Source organism: Leiobunum rupestre, chromosome 10 (assembly GCF_980474605.1).
Source record: "Leiobunum rupestre chromosome 10, qqLeiRupe1.1.hap1, whole genome shotgun sequence".
Classification (NCBI taxonomy): Eukaryota; Metazoa; Arthropoda; class Arachnida; order Opiliones; family Sclerosomatidae; genus Leiobunum; species Leiobunum rupestre.
This window is the reverse complement of record NC_143393.1, coordinates 27,027,027-27,052,778: the sequence shown is the minus strand read 5'-3', so window position 1 is coordinate 27,052,778 and position 25,752 is coordinate 27,027,027. Positions and strand designations below refer to the sequence as shown.

At 39.4% G+C, this 25,752-nt stretch overlaps 1 protein-coding gene across 2 annotated transcripts; it reads right to left on the bottom strand.

Moving 5' to 3' along the window:
* Window position 1: 1 nt before the first annotated feature.
* On the bottom strand, window positions 2-17,816 carry per (period circadian regulator). Of its 2 annotated transcripts, none has more exons than XM_090161160.1 (16): window positions 17,699-17,816; window positions 6,694-6,759; window positions 6,453-6,616; window positions 6,283-6,374; window positions 5,944-6,188; window positions 5,701-5,876; window positions 5,452-5,637; window positions 4,502-4,655; window positions 4,015-4,132; window positions 3,660-3,800; window positions 3,348-3,585; window positions 2,680-3,282; window positions 2,150-2,616; window positions 1,881-2,081; window positions 956-1,315; window positions 2-532 (listed from the first exon to the last, which is right to left on the bottom strand). In XM_090161160.1, exons 1-16 carry the CDS (start codon window positions 17,710-17,712, stop codon window positions 389-391), a joined length of 3,369 nt encoding a protein of 1,122 aa, XP_090017286.1. In that variant the 5' UTR covers window positions 17,713-17,816; the 3' UTR covers window positions 2-388. The 2 variants fall into 2 exon arrangements, with proteins under 2 accessions (XP_090017286.1, XP_090017287.1); XM_090161161.1 differs by having other exon boundaries at window positions 6,465-6,616.
* Between the last annotated feature and the right edge of the window lie 7,936 nt (window positions 17,817-25,752).

The following is a 25,752-nucleotide window of genomic DNA, read 5'->3' as shown; positions in this document are numbered from 1 at the left end:
GATACACCAAGTTTTGATTGGATTTTTAGCCCATGTTTTGATAAAACCGTATTTACACATTTCTTTAAATTGGCTTTAGATAAAGAATAGTATTTGTATCACTCACAATTCATGCAAGGTTTTTATACTGAGGCTGTTTTTTAGTCTTTTTGCATACACGTATAAAAAAAACTTAAAAAGGTTCGTTCAATTAAATAATCGAAAAGGAACAAAAATTCAAGTCACAATTGTTTGTTTTCGCTTTAACGAAACTATGGAGATCAAGAGTAATGATAAGTAAATTGATAGGATAAACTTTCAAAGTTTTGAAAATTCCGATGGCGCGCGCGGTATGAAGTAGTTGATTTTTTTTAATAAAATAGATGAAGTAACTCTTTGGACCTCGGTTTTATATAGGTCTATAGTTATTTATAGCAGATTCTTGCGATTCCCTCCCTTCTTCCTCCTCCGGTTCCGTAGCGTCGCCTTCCGCTTCCGGAATTTGGGGACCGACCATATAAATCATCATTTCAGCCTCTTGAAATTGAACCTCCTAAAACATTCCAATTATTAGAATTAGTAATCATAATTAAATAAACCCGAAACAAACAACAGATCCATGGGGTGAACACGTGGAATGGGAATATTTAAACTTTTAAGTTCTGGAGCAGACAGCTCTGTGAGCTCACGTCGATTGCCATAACCATGGACTGTATTATCTTGGAGGAATATTCCTCCAAGGTATTATAGCTATAATACAGTCCATGCCATAACCCATAACGCGTATCCTTTCCATTCGCGAAAAATGGTAAGCAGGCTTGCCAGATTTAAAATTTAAAATTTTTAATATCGTATTCTATTTACCGCACTCCGAGATCGATCTGAAGCGTTCTCAGATCGCTCTCGTAGCGTGAAATGGAAAACAAGCGTAAGTTTAATTCGATAAAAAAGAGTTTTCTTAAATACGTTAACTAACCTCTTGAACATCTTCCTCTAAGGTATCGAAACCTAGCTGAATTGAGGGAGAGGACATGAAAGCATCCCCCGACTCCGCTTTACTCGGTCCAGCTCGTGGTTCTTTATCAGTGTCTATGGCCGTTCTTTCCTCTCGCTTTTCGTTTATCTCGGCTTGCAAAATGGCCAATTGTTTACCAACCAAAGAAGGTTGATTCATCGATTTAAGAGCTTCCAAATCCTTTTTAAGTATATCTTCCAACGATCTGGTGGGTAATTGGAATCGATAGATGGTCTCGGAGTTCATGTTTACACCATCCATCCATGGCGGGTCTTTTAATAAGGGGCGTTTTTTATATTCCTTGGAATCCATTTCCGTATCCTACGTTTACAAAATTAACGTTATTGGAAATAGCCTAACATGGCGTATATAATTGAAAATAAGCCTAAGTGTCATAGCTGGTTCTTAGATTACATTTTTCTAATCTAGCTGAATTTCGATAATGGTCTAACACGGCAAACATAATTTACAAGTATCATAGCTAATAATTGGATTACATTGCACTTTCAATTATGACCTAACATGGCCAATTTAATTAAAAATAACGCCAATAGACCCGTCAGAAAACAAAATTGTTTAGATTCAAATAAATCCTGTTGTCTGCTTCTACGGTGTGTGCTTATAATAGAGTTGTCTGTGGGTACAGACGACGTTGCAGACAGAAATGATGACGCGAAGGAAAATAATCATGCTATTGGTTTAAGAGTTCCCTCATTGGTCTAAACAAAATGGTTGAAATGATGGGTAGCGAAACCAAAATCAATGAACATAAAAGATCAGTCAAAAGCTAACACAGCGTCTCATTCACTGGCCTACGTCTTTTTCTAAATTTCTTCCTAACGAGTCTTTTTCCACAGAAAAACCAAGTTCGGATCCTAATCTTTACCTCTGCTCTTTCGGAGGGCGACTGGCAACTCAAATCCTCAGATTTCAGAAGGTAAGAGCTGGAAAGAGAGGCGGAATCATCGTGAAGGTCTTTGTCCTGGTCACTCTGTTCTTTGGCTTGATCGCTGTCGTTATTGTAGGCCCTTTGATTGTCTACTGGTGCCTTCGTACGGCACGCCGTACGCGTCGACGACTCTCCACTCTAGGTAGGTAAGACGTACTTTGTCTTAGTATAAGATTAAATATTGGTGGTTTAAAAAAAGCACCAACCTGAGTAAAAGTAATGGATCCAGTGAGACAGGAGGCGATTGTGGAAGATGTTTTAATAGACGGGTTGACGAAGTTATGCTGTTGACAGTTGTCAACGTTGGTCTTGTTGTTATTGTTCGCGCGAGGACCCAAGTCGCCGTTAATATTTTGTTTCTCGGATCTGTTGTTTCGATTTATCGGCGAAGCGTCGATCTGATTGGTGTCCATATTCTCGTAAGGAGGTCGAACCGTCGATTTGGCGTCAACGGCGGGTGTGTTGGTAGTTTGGGCGTTGTTCGTTGTACGCGGTTGTGGCGGTACTTGACCATTCTGAGGATGCGGATTGGTTTGGTTAAAGGCCGTTATCGGCGCTGATAGACCCATGGAGCAAGCCGGTCCGAAGTTGAAAGGCCAGACGCCGGCCGGAGGGGTTTGCGTCATCATCGGTGGTATCGAAGGGTAAAAAGGCATGGCACCCATGTACATTACTGAAAACGGGATGGACGATGTTAAAATCTGCCAGTTTTCGGTACTTTCGATAAAATTCTTACCTGGCATGAAAAAGGGACTTGGGGCAGCGGCAGTCGGGGCGGCTCCGCCCATGTACATGTAGTTGGGCATTCCGAAGTTGGGAATTCCCGGATTGTAGATCGGGTTGGCGTACGAGGCCGTGATGGAGGAACTATTCCAAGGCGTCGACGAAGAAGTGTGCGACATCGACGGGAAACTACCCATCGAAAAAGGCGGATTCAGGCTGAAACCGGACATTGGGTTGACTCCCGTCGACGGCTGACTTTGCTCGTTACTGGTCGAGTCTTCGGCCTGGTTGGGTACGTTGGCGGCCCGCGACTTGCTGGGCTTATTGTGTTTGTGAGGTCCACTGTCGGGTAGGTGAGGCGAACTGCCGCGCTTCATGCGCAGAGTGTCTTTTCGAAGTTGAACGTTGGTGGAACTATTGGCTTTGGCCTTTCTTTGCTTGGCGTTGTACTTGTGATGTATGATTCGATTGTGTTTAGAGAGCAGGTCTTCGGTCAGTGACGATATGGCCGGGTACTTCTCGTGGGTGATATTGCGAATAGTACCGTTCTGGGCGGGCGTCGTGGCTTTAAGGGACTCGACGGAATGGGTCTGCATAGAGCCGTTACCAGAGTCGGCTACAAAAATAAAACACGTGGTCCAACGATATTCTAGTTCGATAATAGGAGGGTTTTCGACTTACCGGATGTGATATGACTTTCCTTGTCGACGCTGGTATTACTGCTTTGATGTCGTTTGAAATTAGCCTTGCCATCACCCGAGCCGTCGGACGAATACGTTTTGGGATGACTGGCGAAGAAGCGATCGATGTTTTCCTGGTACCTGATCTCTTGCGAGGTGGGTGGCGTCACGCTAGACGGGTCAGAGTCGTTGAATTCCTGATGAGGCGAGATTTCGCCCATCACCACCGAACCGTGATTCTGTAGGTACATTTACCACTATCAGTATTGGCTCGCTCCGTACGTAGTGTCTTTGAGTGAAGAAGAATACTTACGGAACAGCTACATTCTTCCTTGTTCCAATTCTGCTCCTCACCCTGGCACACGTCCACGAGACTGCTGACGAAGGACGCGAGACCTCGTTTACGTTTAGGACATCTCCCTCGTAAGCCATCGTTTACGTGGTTCTTCACGGGCTATAACGAAATGTTAAGTGAGGTTTAGAAAAACTATAACCGAGAGATTCAAGCTTTTCGGCCATAATAATAATAAATTTATTTTGTCGTTTAATTCAGACTACATGGTTATCTGGCCAAGTTGAAACTTTATACCCCCTCCAAATGACGTTAAGAAATGAATACATTATTTGTCCACTTTTACATAAAAAAAATTAAACCGATCAAAGCATACCTGAGAGAGAAGGTTCTTGATTTCTTCTTGAATCCGTTGACTTTCTTTGAGGATTTCATCGGAGACGACACCATCTTCTTTCATGTTTTCACCGAAGACATTGGCATCAACGGGACCTCTGCAGACACGCGAGAAACGGAATCGAAAATCAATTAGTGCCAGTTATAGATTTAATCCGCGTGCAAAAACAAAAAACAATAGCGAGCGGTAACGATGGGTGCAATCGCCAAATCCGAACGGGGCCCGGCTCTAAAAGAAGAAAAGATCCAAATTCAGTCATTTTTATCATATAAATTTAAGAAGGCCCCGTCACGCCCCCACCGGCCACTACGGCTAAATAACACATTTAAATTAAACGAAACTTTCTTTCAAGGACAATACTCTAGTCCTTATATGGTTTAGGTTCGCGAAAAAGAGGTTTGTCGAACAAAATAGACATCAAAGACATTAGGCCTATTTGAGAGTAAAAAGAGGGTTCTGTTCTCACTTGAGGACTCTGTGTTGTCCCAGCACGAACTCGAGCTTGCGAGACCAGGGATTGATAAAGCACGACCATTCGGTCTCTAGGACGACATAGCAGCCGTTGAAGGCTTTCAGGCGGTAAGGTTTGCTTCGGAAAGAACAGCCTTGTTCCTTGACGACTGTTAGTTTTGTTTTGTTTTCGGGTTTTGTTCGCATTATTGAAGAAAGTCGTCGGATGGAGTGGGCGAAATTGAGAATAGAGAAAGAAAAAATTTATCCCGCATCTTGCGACACGTTAAAATTACGAATACCTTATACGGAAACCATTTTTATAACCATATTTTATTTTATTTTTCTCTAAACAACATGTCCTTTAAAAAATACTTATTTTTTTCTTCTAAAAATAGAAAGTCGTGAGTTAATAAGCCAAAATTGAAAGTTATCGTCGATTAATCAAAATTGAGAACGTCACGATCGATTAATCAAAAATGAGAACGTCACGATCGATTAATCAAAAACGAGAACGTTACTCTCGATTAATTAAAAACGAGAACTTTACGATCAATTAATCAAAAGTGAGAACGTCACGATCAATTAATCCAAAATGAGAATGTCACGATCGATTAATCAAAATCGAGAACGTCACGATCGATTAATCAAAATCGAGAACGTCACGATAGATTAATCAAAATCGAGAACGTCACGATCGATTGATCAAGAAAATGAGAACGTCACGATCGATTAATCAATAAAACGAGAACGTCACGATCGATTAATCACAAATGAGAACGTCACGATCGATTAATCACAAAATGAGAACGTCACGATCGATTAATCAAGAAAAAATACCCCGTTAGTTTGAAATAAAAAGTATCCCATTTTTGTAGAATCGAGTTTCAAAATGGCATTATTGTTCGCAAACATTCGTCCAACCCCGTGAAAGTACGTCAACAAATGAAAGTCGAAATACGCTACCTAATTCGTAGATATCTTTAAGTTGGGGCATGTCGTCCATGTGATAAAAGTCGAAGATGGAAAAGCCAAGGACGTCTTGCGGCAGGAAACCCAAGTACGAGATGGCGCTCGAGTCCATGTGACTGAAATGGCATGACGCAGTGTGACGCGTCGAGAACGAAGACATGGCGGGAATTTCTTCCGAGACTAAGGACAGACACGGAAATTAACAGCATTGAAATGAACCGGGAGTATTAATGAAAAACCTACGTTTGTAGGCGGAAACCAACGGGACAGCGACGGCGATCAGACAAGTAGTTTGAACGTCGTCTTCGACGCACGGATCGTCGCTAGAGACATCACGAACCCGGATGGTAACTTGAAATGGTTTGTAAACGTTCTTCTTGTCGCTAACTCCGTAGCCGCATTTCAGACCATGGTACTGCCTGCGAGTAGCCACGGTTAGGGCGCGTTTAAAGTAATACTTAACGATCGAATGAAACAATAACGTACCTTATTCGACAATAGAACGTATTTTCGGTTGGATTGTGAGTGAGGCTTTTGGCACTGTCGCAAAAGCGGGACTGCAACCCTTGAGTTAACTGACTAGCGAAGGTGACTCGGTCACGGGGGTACAAGTAGTTCATAATGCAAGTACCGACTACCATGTCCTTGGGGTATCCCAGAATGGACGTAATGGTGCTGCTGACGAATAGGGTGTTGCCATCCACCAAAGAAATAGCCATACAAAAACCGTTCTGAAATATTTTCAAGATAAATGGTTTAATAGTCCGAACATTGACAGCTGTCCAAGGTCGGCGATTGAAACAAAAAAAAAGGCAAGAGACTGACCCCGTTTTTGACGCATGGTTCGTTTCTGAGAAAACGGAAACAGCTTTCGTCTAGTTTCGGAGCTTTCAGGTCGCTGTAGTGATCTTCCGAATCTGCGAAAACGAATGATAAAAGTTTTAGCGATGGCGAACGGTATAAAATTATCCAGGTAGTCGAGTTCGCATTCGTACAATGGCTCGTACCAGTGAGGGTTCGGATGCACGAAAGAACCGGCGACAGGACTCCCAAAGAACGCAACACTGACTTCTCCTCGCTCGGAAACAACGATTTCATTTCGGAATGAGGTCGTTTGCAAACCCTTTGGTTTAGACAAGTTTGAGATATTGCATCGGAGCTGAAATAAAGAAAGTCACGGGTTAATGACGCCGTTCGGACGTAGAGAGGAGGTCAAGGATCAAAGGTTACAATTACCTATAGCCACTAGAAGATGCCCCTGAGCTTTCGTTGGAGTTGAAATGAGACTTACAATTTCGGTTCCTATAAACGACAAAAAGACTTCCTTAGAAGGAAACCGTACAAAAAGAATGCAATTAACTATTAGATTCCTTCCTTCAATAATATGTTTTAAGCAGGATTAAACATGTGCTTAATATTTAAAATTATGTGCACGTCTAATCAGGGATGATCACTTCTGACATTGTTTAAAATAAAAATAAAATCAATGATTTTTTGTAATTGATCGAATTTTTTTAAATTTAATTTATTGATTTTTAAACAATTAATTAATTTAATTTGGTTGATACTTTTCTTCAGATTGTTTAATTACTATTTAAAGACAGAAAGAGGTTCCATATATTTATGGTCGATTATCAAATTTCATAGTTGTTCTACCATGATTAGATTTGCGGGCCATATTTTTCAAACAGCAAGAAATTAAAAAAAATAGTAATTAAAAATGCTATATTTTGCCGTGAACTGTGAAAGGCCGGGAGCTATAAGCTAACTTTTCATTTTATTTGGGGGCCTACAAATTGTAGGGGGCCCCAGAAGCACCTCTTCAAGTTAATTTGTGGGGCACCTACTGTTAAATTTGTAAAATATCTATCAAAAATATTTATCTTCACTATGTGCCACCTAGGAGCAACAAACACAAGGAGAACGCAGCTAGCGTTTAAACACGCTAACGAAGGGTTGTGTACAAATTTCATTGGACGAGCGTCACGAGCCTTTACGCTGAACGTTTTAAGGGCGGGGGGGCAGGCAATTTCCGAATTTTCCCCTTCCGACGGCAGCAAGCGCTAAAGCGTCTAGCCAATGAAAAATTGCGTTCTCCTTGTGTGGGGTGTTGTGTTTGTTGCTCCTAGGTGCCACCATCCTCTTAATCAGTATAACCCGTCCACCTAAATTAATGGTATTAAAAGTCGCTAGATGATTTGGGCCTAAGATGGTGCCTTGGGTATTAAATTATCTGATTATTTATTATTAAGTATTTATTTCTCCTTGCGCCATCACTGGGCAAAATATAACATATTCAACCCTGTAGAAAGCAGTTCCTTAACATGTAGCCACGTGCGTCGTCCGCTCATGCGCTAATAATTCTAACTCATATTCCCAACCAAAACTGGTATAGAAGACGATGTACTGGTATTAAACGAGTTAAATCCGAGATGGAACAAGTCGGCCCAGCCGGAATATTATTTTCACAAAGTATCAAAGGTTAAATAGTTAAGCTACCTTCGATGTCTTACGACGTGCAATAATAATCCAATATAATTAATTTACAACGTCGAAAAATATTCCTTTTATAACATATCGAAAGAAATTATCTAATTCAAACATCCCGCCAATTATAATCCTATTCTAGCATATCGAAAGAAATTGTCTAATTCAAACTTCCCGCCAATTATAATCCTATTCTAGCATATTGAAAGAAATGGTCTAATTCAAACTTCCCGCCAATCTAACTGCAATAATTCAAACTTCCCGCCAACTCAATAATTCGAACTTCCCGCCAAACTAACTACTCGATGTGTAGCTCCATCTACCGTGTCGTCGCTTTCCACGCCGACGCCGACCAACACTTAACGACAATCCGTCCATAGCAATAGTGTCACTTCGAATATATATTCGATGTTAAACTAAAAACGGGTGGGAGAGGACGTGTAGACGCGGCCTAATCGCAAACAGACGTTTTTTCCTATACCCGTCTATTCTCAGACAAAAACAGGTAGATTAATCAAATAACCGTCTAGGTCTAGCAATATCACTTAAGTTCCATATACATGTTTACGATAAAAGCGGAGTTCATTTGCCTACTAAATTTCCATGTCCATTTAAAATACGGTTTAACCTATTTTCAACAATATTCAAAACCGTGTTTCTTGACATGTACCGGCCCGAGTAAAATAGGTCACTGAACCCATGATAAGATGGAATCCTTGATAATTGCCATTAATCGTCATAATCGTACTCCAAATAATTAATTGATGTATTTTATAGGTTGTATACTATTGGACCGAATCCCGTTTGACTGAATCCCATTGAAGTATTTTCGTTTATAGCCCAACATGGCGGGGTTCAGTTGAATGGGAAATTTAAATCTGGTTCGTTTTCACTTCGGGTAGGTTAGTTCAGGTTGGGTTAGGTTAGGTTAGGTTGGGTTGGGTTGGGTTAGGTTAGGTTAGATTAGGTTAGGTTAGATTAGGTTAGATATGGTAGGCAACTATTTCACGTCGGGTCTTATCAAGGTTAGTTTCAAAAATTAAACCCGGAAAATATCAAATTTCAAGGGAAAAAGGTCTAAAAATACACGTCGGTACGAAATAATAAATATTTAAGACATAGTTTAGTCCAAATTAGATATACTATCGTCACGTAACCTACGATATATAAATATGTATCACTAACGGTATATTGAATGAAAACCGCGCAAAACGCGGTTTTCGGTCGATTCGAATTCGGTTGAAGGGTACATTCGGACGAATGGGATTTCGGTCCAATGGTCTACAATCATTTTATACAATAATTTTCAATTTTTTTATTGTTGTATTTTTTAAGAGTAATTTCTAATTGTGATAAGAGTCGTGCAGAGGAGGGGGCAGAGGAGGGGGCCGGAGGAAAAGGACAAACTAGTGTGCTTTTTAGGGTCCCGGAACGATAAAAGCCAGTCCTTCACCCCGTAATTTCAATTAGGAAGGCCCGTGATTATCTGATCTCTGGTATTGATCACCCGGTGCTGAGCTGTAGTAAGGGCCCTCCTGAACTTACCATACCACAGCCCTCCCATACCACCGGCAAAATTTTGCTTTGCTGGTCTATTGAACTTAAGATTCTTAGCTTAGTCAGACTACTACTTATAATGCACTTCTGGTTAGACGACAAAACGGGCAGAGACATTTCGGGCCCCGGGGCAAATTATGTCATCACGGGCCCTTAAAACTGAAATATTCAAGGGGGGGGGGGGCTGGTTAAGGGCGAGCCGATGGGCCCCTATTGTACCGGGGCCCTAAAAGGCATGATGCCGGGCCCTTTTTCGCTGGGCCCCGGGGATTTGGCCCCGTCTGCCCCCCTCTGCACGGCCCTGAAAACAGGACAAATTTATATTTTGAGTAAGTTTTCAGTTATATAAAAAAAATCCAAAACGGCCACACGATGAAAGTCAAATTTACCGTTTACAAATTATAACATAATTTCAATTATTAAATCCTTTTTATAAATGTATTCATTTAACGCGTAAAAACCCTTTATAGCGATAGATCGTAGCTTTGGCCTTGACAAATTGACAACCTACATTTTCGAGTAGCGATAGACTAGAGGTATACCAATACAAGTAGTGAAAACAAGATTTTCCTTTACAGGAGCCGGCCATTTTATAAGGAAAATTACGGTTAAGGCCCAATTACGACATGATTCGCAAACATATTGAGCCTTATTAAAAGTATTATCAGGTAGGCTATAGGCGGAAAGGGGGGGGGGCGGAGTTTGTACATTTAAAGTTTCTAAAAGAGACAAAGGATAAAGCCTACCTTTTGTTCTTTGAAATGTGAGTATGATACCAATTTATTCTTTTTTTTATTAAAAAGTAAAAGCGTCGATAACTGAAGTTTTACTCTGGGACCAGAGCCATCCAAATGACAATGAGATAGCAAGTGACCCGATCTCGAGTGTCGAAACTGAATTTGATAATTTCCGTTTTGTTCCTAAGATAATTGGACCACTTGGGCATTTTAATCCGCAATATTGAGACGGAAAACTTTGTAAAATTAAGTCAAATTGGAACTTTTGAGCGCAATATTTTTTGCGTCCGGGACTAAGAAAAATCTTCCGATCCGTCGGCTCTATCGGCCGAACACGGTGTGAGGCTAGAAAACGTGGCTGGCGCGCGATGTAACTCAACGGGGAAAGGAACAGTGACGCTCCCCGGGAATAGAAAGAGAGATTAAGCCTCCGCATAAACAAACGCGTAGGAAGAACGCGTCCCACGGTAGAGCCTGGAACCAATATACGTTTGAGAGGGCGACGGGCACCGCTGAAACTATAATTCCGAGCCCAAACGTGGGAGATTACTGCCAGTACGGGGAATTGTACCGGATTATACCCTCCCTCTCGGTTAAATTTCGCAACAAGAAATGGGCTTCTTGTCATAGCCTAATTAGCCTTTCAGGTTTACACCGAACCATGTAGCGGCAACCGCGTGAAGCCATTGCTATAAGGCAAGGTGTGAAGGGGGAGGGGAAGATACTAGTAATGATGCGCTATGGAAATGAAGAAGTCATGAGAATACCAACAATTTATGAACTTGTCGAGTTGGCCTCTAAATATAAGAAGGACGCTAAACGAATTTATAAACATACATATGATATACAATTGCGTACCATAAATGTGTCGGTCGAAATAATTACTGATAACTATGGAGATTAGCTATGTGTGGAGTTACGTAGAATTTACTTTATTAAAATATAGAGTAATATCGGCGTGACGTATGTCGACGTCACCCATGCTTTTTCCTATAGATAAAAACTGCCCTCAAAATGGTGGCCATAGCCCAAAGCTACCTATAGAGATAGGTAAAAAAATACAAAATTGTGGCACAAAATAAGTCAGGGCAAATATGCGGAGATGGTCAGGGAAAACCTGGAAAAGTCAGGGAATTTGAGTCTGTAAAAACTATGGCAACCTTGTAACTAGAAAAATACAAAATTTACAAACAAATTGTAACGCGTCGGTACTAAGCCAAGGCTTGAGACTAAGGCCTATTGAAAATTAAAACGCCTACACAATGAAAATGTACGCTTATTTCGGCGAAATAATGACGAATTATCGTATTTACCGCCATTAACAGTTGGTAGCATGGCAGGGTTCATAAAATATTTCAAAAACCGTTTTTCCTGACATTTCCAGGTTTTCCAGAGTAATTTTGAATATTTTCCAGGTGTATTTTTTAAAACAATAGGGGTCTCTAAAATGTTAAAAGCATTACTGTTACACTTTCTAATATATTATAGTCAAGATTGAACGCATGAATTCAATACTAACAAGGAGAGTACCCGAGGTGTTTATTGCCGATTTAGTTCAAAGTCGGCCGTAATGTAGACCTATATGAGATATGAAATTTCCCAAAATGAGACGTTGACTACCCATTCGATTTGCCATGGCAACCGAAAATGTTTTTGACCACTTACAACCAAAATAAGATTTTTTCCTTATTTTACCCAAAATTTGTTACAAATTTACCCTAAAAATGTTTCAATTTACCCAAACTTGATGAAATTTATCTAAATGTTGTCCAAATTACACATTTCGTGATTTTCAAAATTTTTCAAAATTTTCGTAGCTAGGACCCTGTGAAACCGAGAAAATCCCATGCTTTTTTAAATGGAGATTTTATTGTTTTAAGCGATCAAAAACATTTTCGGTTGCCATAGAAAATCAAATGGGTAGTGCAACGTCTCCTTTTGGGAAATTTTATATTTCATATAGGTCTACATTACGCCCGACTTTGAACAAAATCAGCAATAAACACCTCGGGTACTCTCCTTGTAAGTAATAATTTCAAAAAAACTAAAACAAATTGCACATAATTTGGAGTTCTCATAATTATTTTCCCTGATTTCCCTGATTTTTTTTGCTTTAAATAAATTTCACTGATATTTCTAGGTTTTCACTGATTTCCATGTTTGTATGAACCCTGCATGGATGCTACATCATTCTGCCAATAAAAACGGATGAAACTACTAGCTTGTCCTCCGTAGCTGAAGTACAGTATTTCGTCTATGGAATATGGATAAGGGCCTATTTTACCAAAATTCTTTAGCCAATTTCACAGGGAATCCTACATTGTTGAGAGCTTAAAACCTTGCGCAAGAAATCCAATTCGAGAGAGTGAAAGAAAAATAGACAATAGAAGCTGTCAAGGCGGACTGTTCCAGCCAGGTGATAAGCACGGGTGAAGAAATACTTGCAAATCGATAGCTAATAGAATGTAGATATTGAACGTTTACGTGGTATTGCGAAGTAACGCAGTGGCGTGTCGACGATGTGGGGGGGGGGGGGCGACGAAATTTATCCAATAGCGCCCCCTTTTTGGCACAAAGGGAGCATATCTCGGAGCATATTCTACATCGAAAAGTCGTCTGCTAACACGCGCTACGAACATACATCGGCGGCTCCGGCCTCCAGTCTCCAGCCTCCGAGACCGGAGATCTGCCGCATCTGCGATCTCTAATGGAGACTGCAGGCCCCTAGTCGGGATGGTGATTGGAGACCTGAAAACCGGAGGCCTCTAGTCGCGATGGAGGCTAGAGACTTGGAGACTGGAGGCCCAACCTTCCATTGGAAACTGGAGGACCGGAGACCGGAGGCCCATCCTTCCAGTGAAGACTGGAGTCTGGAGGACCGGAGACTGGAGACCAAATGCGTTGCCGACCTTTGGCTACGACTTGGTGTTAAATTCCCACCAAACCGCATCACGACTCGAAATTTATCGCGTGTATTAATCGGCCTGAAGACGCAAAATGTTAAAATTACAACTAGCTGGAGAATTTTTCTATTTTTTCCTCCGAAAAGTATTTTGAAAAAGCAGATGAAGCCTGCGATGGTACGCGTTTCAAACGAACAACGTAAGCAGTATTTAAAAATGAATACCAAATGAACATGATATGAAAAACGTCTTAAAAAGAAATTTACTAATTTTGTAAGTCGTCGAAAAGGCAGGCAAACAGGTTTTTCTATGTAACTTTGTTTAAGTGCTTAAAGTGAATAAAACGTTTTTCACTGTCCGCAATACCAAATGTAAGAAACTAATGTGATAGGTGTATCCGTGCGCGCGTCAGAGATATAAAATTACATAATCTTTATCCTGCACAGCCAGACAGACGGACAAGATAGAGGAAAAGAGGGGGGGGGGGCGGTCGACACTGAGGTCTTGTTACGAGGCAGCTCCGAGAAAACGCCTCCCTTCGCACGTTTTCGCATAGGGGGTTTCAGCGATCGAAAGTCACGTTTTCCGAACACGTGAAACATTTCCCGTTGTATCTCCGAGCCGTACGCCTGGTGCTCAAACCATGTGACAACTACTCTTTACAGGGAGCGGGGGGGTTGGGGGGGAAGAAACAGTCGGCAAGGAAAACCAGTATCGCCATTAGTAAACAAGTCAGTGTTGGCAGATTTCGATACCGATTTTCGGAATTTAACGATTATTTAACCGTTAATGGAGATTCGGGAAATCGTTAGCCATACCGATATCTAACCGATTATTACCGATACCTATATCTAATTATAAAAAATTACAATTAAATTAAATTAAATATATTATTATTATTATTATTATTATAAATATATAAATAAATAAATCTATATCTAAAAAAATCGCTGACCTGGGGTAGAAGAATTAGCAAAGTCAAGGTTAGCGGTGCCATCTGCCTGGGTTTGAGAAAGTCGGTTTCAAAATATCGGGAAAAAATTGGTATCGATATTTTTTAAATCGCTAACGGGGAAATATCGGTATCGATATTTTTTAAATCGATATCGGGGAAAAATTGGTATCGATATTTTTTAAATCACTATCGGGAAAAAATTGGAATCGATTTTTTTCAAATCAGCATCGGGTAAAATCGGTAGTTTAGACGCGAACCGATTAATAGGGAAAAATCGTAATATCGGCCTATCAGTATAAATAACTGCTATGGAAGTTAGGACAACTTAGAAAGGCTATCTAATTAGGCTCAATAAAGTATAGATAGTCACGGAAAACATTGGCGCCTGAAGCTTACGAGTGACATACTATTGCACATAACGAATTATAGACTTATGGTATCCCGAACTGAAAGAGTTGAACAAGGTTGAACATACCTTGCCATGGTCATAGAGGAACTATGGTTTTCCGGCTAAACCGAGCTTGCAGACGAGGGGGGGGGGGCGTTGGTCCAAATAATAAATCGAATCACTTCCGACATGTGGTTAGAGTATTTCTGAGCATTTTATTGTCAGGGATAGTTATATCTATATTGAGGAAAATTGCAGTTCGAAATAGCATTCCAACAATACTACAATAGAAAAGAGCGCTTCTCTGCGAAAGCAAATATCAATTTTTTTTTTTAGTCAACAAGTAATACTTTTACTTTTCTAGCCCCAAATATAATAACTAGGGTTGTAATCAACCGTTAGTTATTATCGCCATAGTTTATAATTATTAATTAGTGTCAGTTAATGGAAATAATTACTGATAGCTTTGTTAGTAGAAATGACGCCAGACCCCAAAAACATAAGCGCATCTAGCAAAATACGAGACTTAAATACAAATTATTGCGCGTACGGTCACTATGACGACGAGGAAAATAGCATCTATTTTGGCCTAATGTCTTAGTCCTCAGTCCACCAAAAATGTTGCGTGCTTTTAATTTGAATTAGGGCCCACAAATCGATTTTAATGGGCCTTATTAATCATACTATCCCCCACCACGCGCAGGTTTTTTTCCCGTGTGGTGATGAATTGTGTAATCGTACGTATATTTATAATGTCGACATCAATAAATTATTATTATTATTCTTCTTCTTTAAAGGGAATATAACCTCAGGTATTTGGTGTGGAACACCAACGTTTGCAGCTCTGGCCGCTCTTGCCTTTGCCTTTAAAAATGTTTGGCGCCACTGTACAGGGAAATTTGAAAAATTGAAGGGGTCTTCCATAAAGATTGCTTTGCAGGTTATATACCCTTTAAGTTAATTTTTTAGGCCCAATTTATATAAAAAAAAAAGTTATTTTCTCACTTATATGACAAATAATTATAAATTTATGGTTATCAGCAACCTTGTTAACTAACAACTAAGATGACAAATGTAAACTCTTTATTTTGATTTTATCGTACTTCTACGCTAAATCCTCATTATGATTACTTTTCCAAAGGATGGAAATAATCTATACACGTGCTAAGCTAGCACGAGGATAGTCAACATTAAACTTTCAACGCGTAGTGAAAAGGCTTATGTACCGAAGTCTATTAACGGGAGGAGGGGGGGGGGGTGAATCAATGCATCGCGCATCCCCGCGCTTAGAACACCGAAAGCGAGGCCATTAAAATGCAATTCATACCTTCCATCCACCGTGAATAGAATTCGTCCAATAAAAACAAACTGTAGTCTACTAGCGACACCTATTGACAGCTAATGTGGTTAAATGGCGTAGGAAGATGGAAGAACCGGGAAAACTATATCTATCGATACGCGCTCAAAGTTACGACTTTTAGTCAATCACGCGAGATCATAGATAGTAAGCGCCATTGCAGGGGAATTAATTATTTTCTACACGGCCGAATAAAATTGGTGACGTAACCCTACGTCTCGCGTACGAAATGTCTATTATTAAAGGGAATATAACCTCGGGTATTTGGTGTGGAACACCAACGTTTGCAGCTCTGGCCGCTCTTGCCTTTGGCTTTAAAAATGTTTGGCGCCACTGTACAGGGAAATTTGAAAAATTGAAGGGGTCTTCCATAAAGATTGCTTTGCAGGTTATATTCCCTTTAAGAACCAGGGTTGCCGTATTTAAAGCGCTGGATAGAGTTTCGATTTGGATCGTACGGTTGAAAGTTGTTTAAAGATAATAAAAAAATGTTTATTAAACCTTTTATGTAAGAAAAAAACACCTGAGAAATTTCTGATTCGTGTCGACCATTATCACGCCCCCACCAAACCGGAAATTGGAGTCTGGAATCTGGTAGTTAACCAACTCCTTTCAGTGGTGGTGGTCAGCGCAATATTTCGAAATATACAAAGGTTTTCCCTTTAAAGAAAACAATTTTTACACGGATCGTACTTTGAATCACATATTTACCGTACGATCCAGCTTTCGAATCGTATATCGTACCGAAGGTTCAATTATCGTACAAATACGATCCGGATCGTACATCTGGCAACGCTGTAAAAATAAGAACTCACGTTGGCGAAAGCGAAACAGTCAAATACTTCTACCGCGACACGCTTCAAACTTTACCTTTACTTTATTAAAACTAGCTTACGATTGGTTCGAGGCCAGCGAGGGGTAGCGTAATTCTTCCAACGTGCTCCGCTACTTCTAGAACAAAACGTGAGAGCCGGCGCGCGCCGTCAACATCGACAAATTGGCACCCGAGACCTCTCGCCTTCTATCGAAGGATACGGAGGGGGTTAGAGTACAGTTTACGAGCGGTTGAGCTAGGCGGCTAAGTCAAGTAACGATTGATTCCCCGCAGTGTATCACGCGCCGTATCAACGGGACTGACTGCCTTCCCCCTTTTGAGCCCACATTTCTCGAAAATCCTATTGTTTTCGTGGATTTACATAGTTATTCGTAATTGTCGATTTCGGAACTTCGTGACGCAATCCAGCTATTATATTTTATCTTCTAATGGCCATTAAAGTTATAAAACCTTTGGAGCTAGAGGTTTAATTCTTTACTTAATTTGAAATTGAAGGCTAAATAGTTTTCTGTAATTTTTGAGGAATAATTTAATTTTAGATTAGAAGTTATGTGGTTTATGAACTATATTAACGCTTTCACAAAACTCGTTTTTATGATGGGGGAAGCTTAGTCGATAATTTATCATTTTATTGAAAATAAATTATCCTTAATTTAGATTGACGATATAAATGTCAAGAATGATTTGTTTTGATAAATGTCCAGAGAAAATATAGAAAGATAATTATTAGAAAAAACGGATTAAGGAACACCCTACTTGGGACTATGTTGCAATAGTGAAACGAAAAAAAAGTTTATATTAAAACTGACATAAATACCAAAAATTTGCATTAATTTTAAATTAATGAAATACGCTAAATATCATGTTAGGTTGTGGTCAAAAGAAATCGATTCATTTAAATAAGTTCGCGATATTAATATTTATGACAAATTGGCGGCTACGAGAAACGCGTCTCAGTAAATTTTCGCGCGGAGACTAGGGTGCCATCTATATTACGGAATGGAAATAAACAAAACACTCACCCTAATCTGTCCATATGAAAAACCACCACTTCGTCGATTGATGGACGTTAAATGCCGGAGTTATCGAATCTTGACGCTGCGGTGGATGTCCAAGAAGACATTAAAAGGAACGGAAAACCTGCCACGAGAAAAAAGACAATCGTTTTAGTCGGTTCGAAATCCCCGCTGCAAATGGACGATAACTGGGCAGGCGCACCGTTTAGCGTTGCTACGCGCAACTCCGCGAGCTCGTCATACCCTCAAATCAAGCGGGAATAGAGAACTGATTCCAACACCGAAACGAAATAGCTTCTCCCCTTACCAATATTACAAAGAATATAATAGGACTCGGTCTTATTGTTCAAATCTTTTGTGCAGGTCCATCCGAAATGTGTTCGTACAATTTCTTCGCGTAAACATGCCCTGGGAGTCCCTAGTTTTGCGTCATAGCTTTGTTCACAGTTTTCCCGGGCACAGAGGTTTTACTAATTGTCACCAGTGACGGAGACTAAGATGGTTTCCTTGTCCAACCCCCCTTGGGCGTAGCTTTGACTGTACTAAATTTTACCCATCTTCTAAACCTACCGTAGCTCTTGGAAAATTTCTGATTGTCACTATATGACGCAACAACGGTGTCAAGTTGTAGGTTTAAACCACCTTAGAGTAGGGCTCGAAATATCGGCTCGATTCAATACTTTCGACCCTCGAATCGAATCTACTAATCGAAAGCATCGAATCGGACTAATTCCCAAAGTCTTACGTAGCAAAGGTCAAGGTAATCGCTACGCTTATAGAGATACGAAACTCCCCATACCCCCCACTAACCCTTGTTTTTACACCGACGGTGCCACCACCGGTACGCGGGAAGTAAGTGCTTTTCTAATTCCCGTGATGGTATTTTCAAAATATGTCATAGACCTTTACAAACAAGTACTCGAACCCTTTATTAGATGCTTCAATAAAACATCTTCAAAGAAAATGGCAAGAACTATTATTTCCGAGAGTTAGGACCTGCAAGTTACTGTTTATATAGTGCTTTTGAAATAATGGAAACTTTTCACCGGTACGGTACGCAACAAGCGTTTCTTTTAAACCAAGTAGCTTTTTTTAAGTATTGTGGCTTAGAAAAAGCACTACGTTCTATTTGCAGGTGAAAACAAGGAACAAGCACAATATAAACAGACACTTTCGACACACGGGATAAGTCTTTGACCAACCGTTAGAGGCGCCACTAGTAGCACTGCTGAAGTGCGGGGAAAATTTTGACCAGCGTCTGCTATCATATGCTAGTTGAGCCATTGAACACGCCAGTTGATGTAGCGAAGCGTATATATATAGTCTTTGGTTTTAATAGGTAAAAAAAAAGTAAACAAACTTTTAAAGCGGTCATCGTTTGAAAAAACCCGCGTTATCCACGCCGACAGCATTTGTCACAGACTCTTTGTGTTTTAAGGCTGATTTTCATAAGGAAAAAACCGCCGTGACGAGCCGCGACGAAGATTTTAAAAGTTGACTCTCGCCTTAAGCCTTAACCTCCTGTTTATTGAAAACATAAACCACCAAACCTCAACACTGGGTCCAAAATTGCTACCCTGCTCGAATCTTTTTTTGGATGACGCGCTTGAACGACTATCGCCATCTATTTGCGAGTTTCTGTACTTTCGTATGAACGGATATTTTCAAAAGTAAAGTCAATAATCGCAAAGAAGTAATTTCAATACCCCTTACAGAATCAAATTCCATACTAACAAAAAGTAAAAAACGACGTTAAAAAGGGACTAGATAAAAACACCCTTTAAACTTCAAAGGATCGAAACAACCAAAAGCAAAAAGGCCCAAATGAAATCGTACACTTTCCACCCCTCCGATAACGTCAATTGTGACGTCAACGGCTTACGGCTCGATAGCGTCACACGTATCTTTCATGCGAGTGTCTTACCCTCCCCGAATCAAATATATAAGCAACACACTAGATCTGTTGAAAGCTCGAATTTCACTTGTGGTTTTGTTCAAATCGAACAATCCCAAAATAAAGCGATTCATTAGAAAATGTGCTCGCTTTATAAATTTAATTTGTGTAGTCTTAAAGTTATTTTACTGTTTATTAAGATTTTATCCGCAAAATCATAAGTAACATAATAGACTAAGTATGACACTGAACGATTTCGGTTAATGATTGTCTGTCGTATAGTGATTTTGTAATCGGAACAGGGACGTCATTTCAATATTTTTCAGGAGGGGCAGAACTTGAATGTTTTTTTAAAGGGCAAAACGCGTCAAATTGAATATTTTTTGGATTTTTAATTGATATAGTTATTGCATAATTGAAATAATAACATTCAAGCCAAAACAATGAATACGTGAAATTAAACAGAACTTTTTTAGCTCGTAGAAATTAAGAGAGGGGGGGGTGACCCCCCTGCCCCACCCAAATGACGGCCCTGAATCGGAAGTCGCGTAACCGGAAACTCAGCCCTTCTTTCTCTCTTATTTGGCGAAATTTTTACCAAATTAATTTAATCGCTATAAATATTAGCAAAATTTCAAATTTGAAAATAACTAACTAAATTCAATAGTCCTTTGCTTTGTCAGTCCTTAGTCACATGTAGAAATTACATTCCGTTGGGATATTTAATAATTTACAAAACAATTAACAACAATTTTTTTAATAGTAATCACGTATTTTAAGAAATTAGAGGGTACCTGCTAATTGTTTTGTATGTTTAAAGTAAATATTTTCCTAAACTAACAAACAAATTTCGAACATTTGGAATACCTTTCCGAGTAAGGAATTTCTAATATTTGCAAACCCGTTCAGACAAACGAATTTCGAACATTTGCTACACCATTCGGCAAACGAATTTCGAGCGGTTTTGCAACATCGGTCGGAAAAATTAATTTCGAACTTTTGCAACATCGGCCGGAAAAATTAATTTCGAACTTTTGCAACATCGATCGGCAGGGTCGGAGTACCCAATAGGCCGACTAGGCCTGGGCCTAGGGCACCAAGCCTACAAGGGGCACCAAGAGGTTTCGAAAAAATTAAAAGTACAAAAATTCAATCATTTACTTTCAGAAAAAAAAATATTCCGGATTAATTTTTGTAAATGCGTCCACATTTTCTGATACCATGTAAAGCAATCATTGATTAAAGTCACGAAAATATACGCAAGTCTACATTGAAATTGTATTTTCCATCCATTTGTCAATGAAAGGGGGCACCAAAATTAGCTTGGGCCTAGGGCCCCACAAGGTCTTCATCCAGCCCTGTCGGTAAGAACTTTGGCCAAAACCGATCGGAAAAATAAAATTCGAACTTTTGTAACATCGGTCGGAAAATTGGAATTCTACCATTTTCAAAAATCAGTCGGAAAATTAAATTCGGAGAAACGCGACCACACATAGTATGTAATAAATTGTATATTTTTAATAAGCGAATTGACGACGAATTGTATAAATTAAACCACGTGTATAATTAATAAAAAAACATAAGCTTGAATCTTGATCACATGATTTCCGAAAAAATTGTGATTTCTATTGAATTATCATATTTTTGCCATGGTTTCCCGTGATTAAATTACTGAATTGACTACCTCTTCGGATATATCATGCATTGATTTTGTTTTAACTTGAAACAACTCACCCTATCTTAACAAAATATCCACAAGAAGCGTTGTGATGAACACAAGATCACCAATTCAACTTCCGTTTTACCACAATTAGTATTATCTCTAAAACACTAGCGCCTCGCAAGACGACCGGACCTTGCAATGGTCAGCGAATCAGTAGAAACTACGGGCTCTTTAGAAATGGTTTTTATACTTACGCAAAACGTTACCCGAGTTTAAAAACATCGTAACTTCAAAAATGAAGTACGTTACGGGGATAGAGGGAAACCAAACTGTTAAATTTATTAAGTGTTCGTAACCGAGTTACTATAAAATTGTAGTTGCGATTTTTTGATACTCAACTAAATTCCTCATAGCAATGGTCAACTTACTAGTCTCTCGGGATTCAATGAAGGCAAGGATGAAATCAGATATTTTACGAATACAAAAGGTAGCTTTACCTGGTTTGGTGGCAGGATTTATCCTCAAAGGACCCTCATTAAGGTGAATTTCGAAGTATGCCGAACCCAAGACGAAACGTGAATGATCACGTTCTTGTATCTAGAGAAATTTTTTATGAATTTGCTTTACTTCGCTTTCCAACAATATAAGGCGCTACGTGTTCACTAGACTGGTTTTAGCCGCCCAAAAAATGTCCCTGTAAAGCGGTATAATGAGGGTATCCCTGACAGGTTACGTTAGGTTAGGGCTATCGTAAAACAACGCCAATCCTACAAACTGCAAAACTTATAAACAAATATGTCGTATTTTGAACTCGAATTTTCATTGTAAAATTTCGAGCCTTTTTTTAGCAACCACTCCTATTAACAGCCCGGCTGCCCAAGAATTTCTTTATTAGATCTGAGATCTCTTACACTAAAGAACGCGATTTTTAACTGAAGAATACCCGGGGTATCAGACTGACAGACACCAGCTTATAGTTTTTAACCGCGCCGAAAAGATTTCGGTTTCAATGCCACCCACATTCTCTATTTTGTGATACTGTAAAAATCTGGCTACATTACTGAATTAGTTCATAATGGTATGGAAATTAAATACTTAAATAGAATAATTGAATGAAACATTCTTTTAGAGTTAAAATAAATTCAGAATTAGCTTGGAGCTTTATAATAATATTTTTTTTCCAAAGGGTTTCATGCATTGCTCCATGGTTGAATACGATAATCTTAAAAATTAAAATATTGACCAGCTACTAGGGTAATTTTTTTAAATATCGAAAATATTTGCGTGTTTTAGGTTCGAGGACCCTTGTCAAATGTTACATATCTTTAAAATATTTATTTGACCACGAAATTTTAATATGGTATTGTCTTTTATCTATGGTCAAAGAATTTTAATTTATGATTATGATTATAACTTGAAACTTACCAGACGAATAATATTTGCAAAAAGTGAAGTTCAAATCCAACGCCCGCAGTACGAGTATTCAAAAACGGATTTCAAATTACACCCACATTTATTTCCCCGCTCTTAAATTCTCGAAACCATTACTATCATAGAAATTCTCCGATTTCTGTGATTACTAATATAACATGCCCAATAAGATCGCGTACGCGAGTATCTTGGCTTTCAACAATATGAAACTGGTTAGATAAACTGTCTGCTTCAATCTGTTCTATATACCACAAATAACGGTACCTGTTACTACCGTCAAAATTGGAATATTTGGAAAAACCGGCCAAAAATTGGAATTCGAACATTTGCAAAAACCCACTGTAAAATTTGAATTCGAACATGTGCAAAAACCGAGCGCAAAAACCCGCTGTAAAATTTGAATTCGAACATCTGAAAAAACGGGCGGAAAATTGGAATTCGAACATTTGTAAAAACCGGCCGTAAAATTGGAATAGTTCTTTTTACCTCTCCGAGGGGACTTTGTACCCTAGGAGGGGTTATACAACCACCGTGTCTGTCTGTCGGTCTGTGGGTCCGTCTGTGGGTCTGTCTGTCAGGCCTGCGAACGCGTTCGCATTTTCGGGGCAAAGGGTAATCGCTGCGTACGCAGTTTCTTAGAATTAGGGAAAAGGTTTTTCCAAAAGGGCCCGTTTTTGTTGTCATTAGGTGTAGTATAAATATTTTTCAATTTGCGTTAGTACCGGGCGGGATTCGAACCCGAGCCCTCCTGCACGTCAGGTGAGCATTCTACCACAGAACCACGGATACATTGTACACTTCACTGAAAATTAGAAATTCTTCCGAAGAGAGGTATATTTTGGCTTTGACAACTTGTTATAAAATAACCTTGGCCATCTTGTTGAAATGTTGCCTCCCCGCTTCAGCTGTGGATCCGTTTTCTCTCCCACTAAAGAGTTTATGAACTCATTCTTAGGCATTCGCTGAACTATTCCAGGGCAACATTTCAACAAGTTGGGCAAGCATAAAGACATTTGATAAAATAAACAATTAGCCTTTTCAGTTTACATAGAGCCACCTAGTGGGAATTGCGGGAAGCTCATGAACTGCTGGATTTTCGTCTGCTAAGCAGACGATTTTTCAATAAAGCGTCTGCTTAGCAGACGAAAATCCAGCAGTTTATGAGCTTCGTGCATTTGCCACTACGTGGCGCTATGTAAACTGAAAAGGCTATTTGGAACATGTGCAAAACCCGGCCGGAAAATTGGAATTCAAACATGTTCAAAAACCGGCTGTAAAATTGAAATTCGAACATGTGCAAAACCCGGCCGGAAAATTGGAATTCGAACATGTGCAAAAACGGGCCGGAAAATTGGAATTCGAACGTTTGTAAAAACCGGCCGTAAAATTGGAATTCGAACATGTGCAAAAACCAGCCGTAAAATTGGAATTCGAACATGTGCAAAAACCAGCCGTAAAATTGGAATTCGAACATGTGCAAAAACCAGCCGTAAAATTGGAATTCGAACATGTGCAAAAACCAGCCGTAAAATTGGAATTCGAACATGTGCAAAAACCAGCCGTAAAATTGGAATTCGAACATGTGCAAAAACCAGCCGTAAAATTGGAATTCGAACATGTGCAAAAACCAGCCGTAAAATTGGAATTCGAACATGTGCAAAAACCGGCTGTAAAATTGGAATTCGAACGTTTGTAAAATCCAGCAGTAAAATTGGAATTCGAACATGTCCAAAAACCGGCTGTAAATTTGGAATTCGAACATTTGCAAAAACCGTTCGGAAAAAAATATTCGAGCATTATAAACATCGTTCGGAAAATTGAAATTCTAACATTTGCAAAAATCAATCAGAAAAATTAAATTCGAACAAACGCGATAACACATATATACACAAGTATATATATATATATTTTTTTGTTAATAAGCGAGTTTCAAAAGGTTTCATGCATTGCTCCATGGTTGAATACGATAAATTAAGAAAAATATATATTGACCAACTACTACATAGATAAAATATTCAATTAAAACCATGGTGGGTTCGAGGACCCTTGTCAAGCGTATCTGTTACATATCTTTAAAATATTTATTTAAATAAATAATTTGACCACGAAATTTTAATATGGTATTGTCTTTTAACCATGGTCAAAGAATTTTAATTTATGATTATGATTTTAACTTGAAACTTACCAGACGAATAATATTTGCAAAAGGTCAAATCCAACGCCCGTAATACGAATATTCAAAAACAGATTTAAAATTCTTAAATTATCGAAACAATTACTAACATAGAAATTCTCCGATTTCAGTGATTACTAATATAAAATGTCCAATACGATCGCGTACGCGAGTATCTTGGCTTTCAACAATGTGAAACTGGTTAGATAAACTGACTGCTCCGATCTTTTCTATATACCACGAATTACGGTACCTATTACTACGGTCAAAGGCTAGACCAACCCTCATACTCCTATGCCCTTTTATCTAAAGTAATGAGTTCTCCTCTCTCTCTTTGACAAATCCACATGGACATACACGTGCTTTCAAAAACTCACCATTTTCCGTTTCTCTTTAGCTCCACCCAGAACGATAGAGAGGTTAAGCGTCCCTCATGGTCCCTCTATAAAAATGTGTAAGGAGAACGTGTGATTGTATGGATTGCACGCAATATTAATAGTACGTCTACGATCTCCCCGTTTAGGGATATTCCGGTTAGCAAAAACGTGGAACCTGTGCAAAAACTGCAAATGGCACTCTAGCGGCGAGAAAATGCAAAGCTATATCTGGGCAAGCGCGAAAAATGGGGCACAGAATAGATTTACGTAGAAAAAAGTGTACCCCGTTTTTAGCACATGCGCAGACATTGTTACGCCTAACTTTCCCGGTAGAGCACCATTAGCACACGATTTTCCGCCAGTGATGCCAAGTCGAGAGAAATTGGCCAAATATAGGGAAATTTTAATCCCTAAAAATCCAAAAAGGAAAAATGGAAATCAGACGAAAAATTTGCGAAATCTCGGGAAATTCGACGTAGGGTGATTTTAAAGTGAAGCTACTAATCTAATTAAAAATTTCAA

What these genes read in the sequence shown, in the direction of transcription:
- per (XM_090161160.1), bottom strand. An exon ending in GTTGGTTTCCGCCTACAAAC is followed by an intron (nt 5,638 to 5,700) that starts GTAGGTTTTTCA and finishes GTCTGTCCTTAG; the next exon opens with TCTCGGAAGAAATTCCCGCC. An exon ending in AGGAAGAATGTAGCTGTTCC is followed by an intron (nt 3,586 to 3,659) that starts GTAAGTATTCTT and finishes ATGTACCTACAG; the next exon opens with AATCACGGTTCGGTGGTGAT.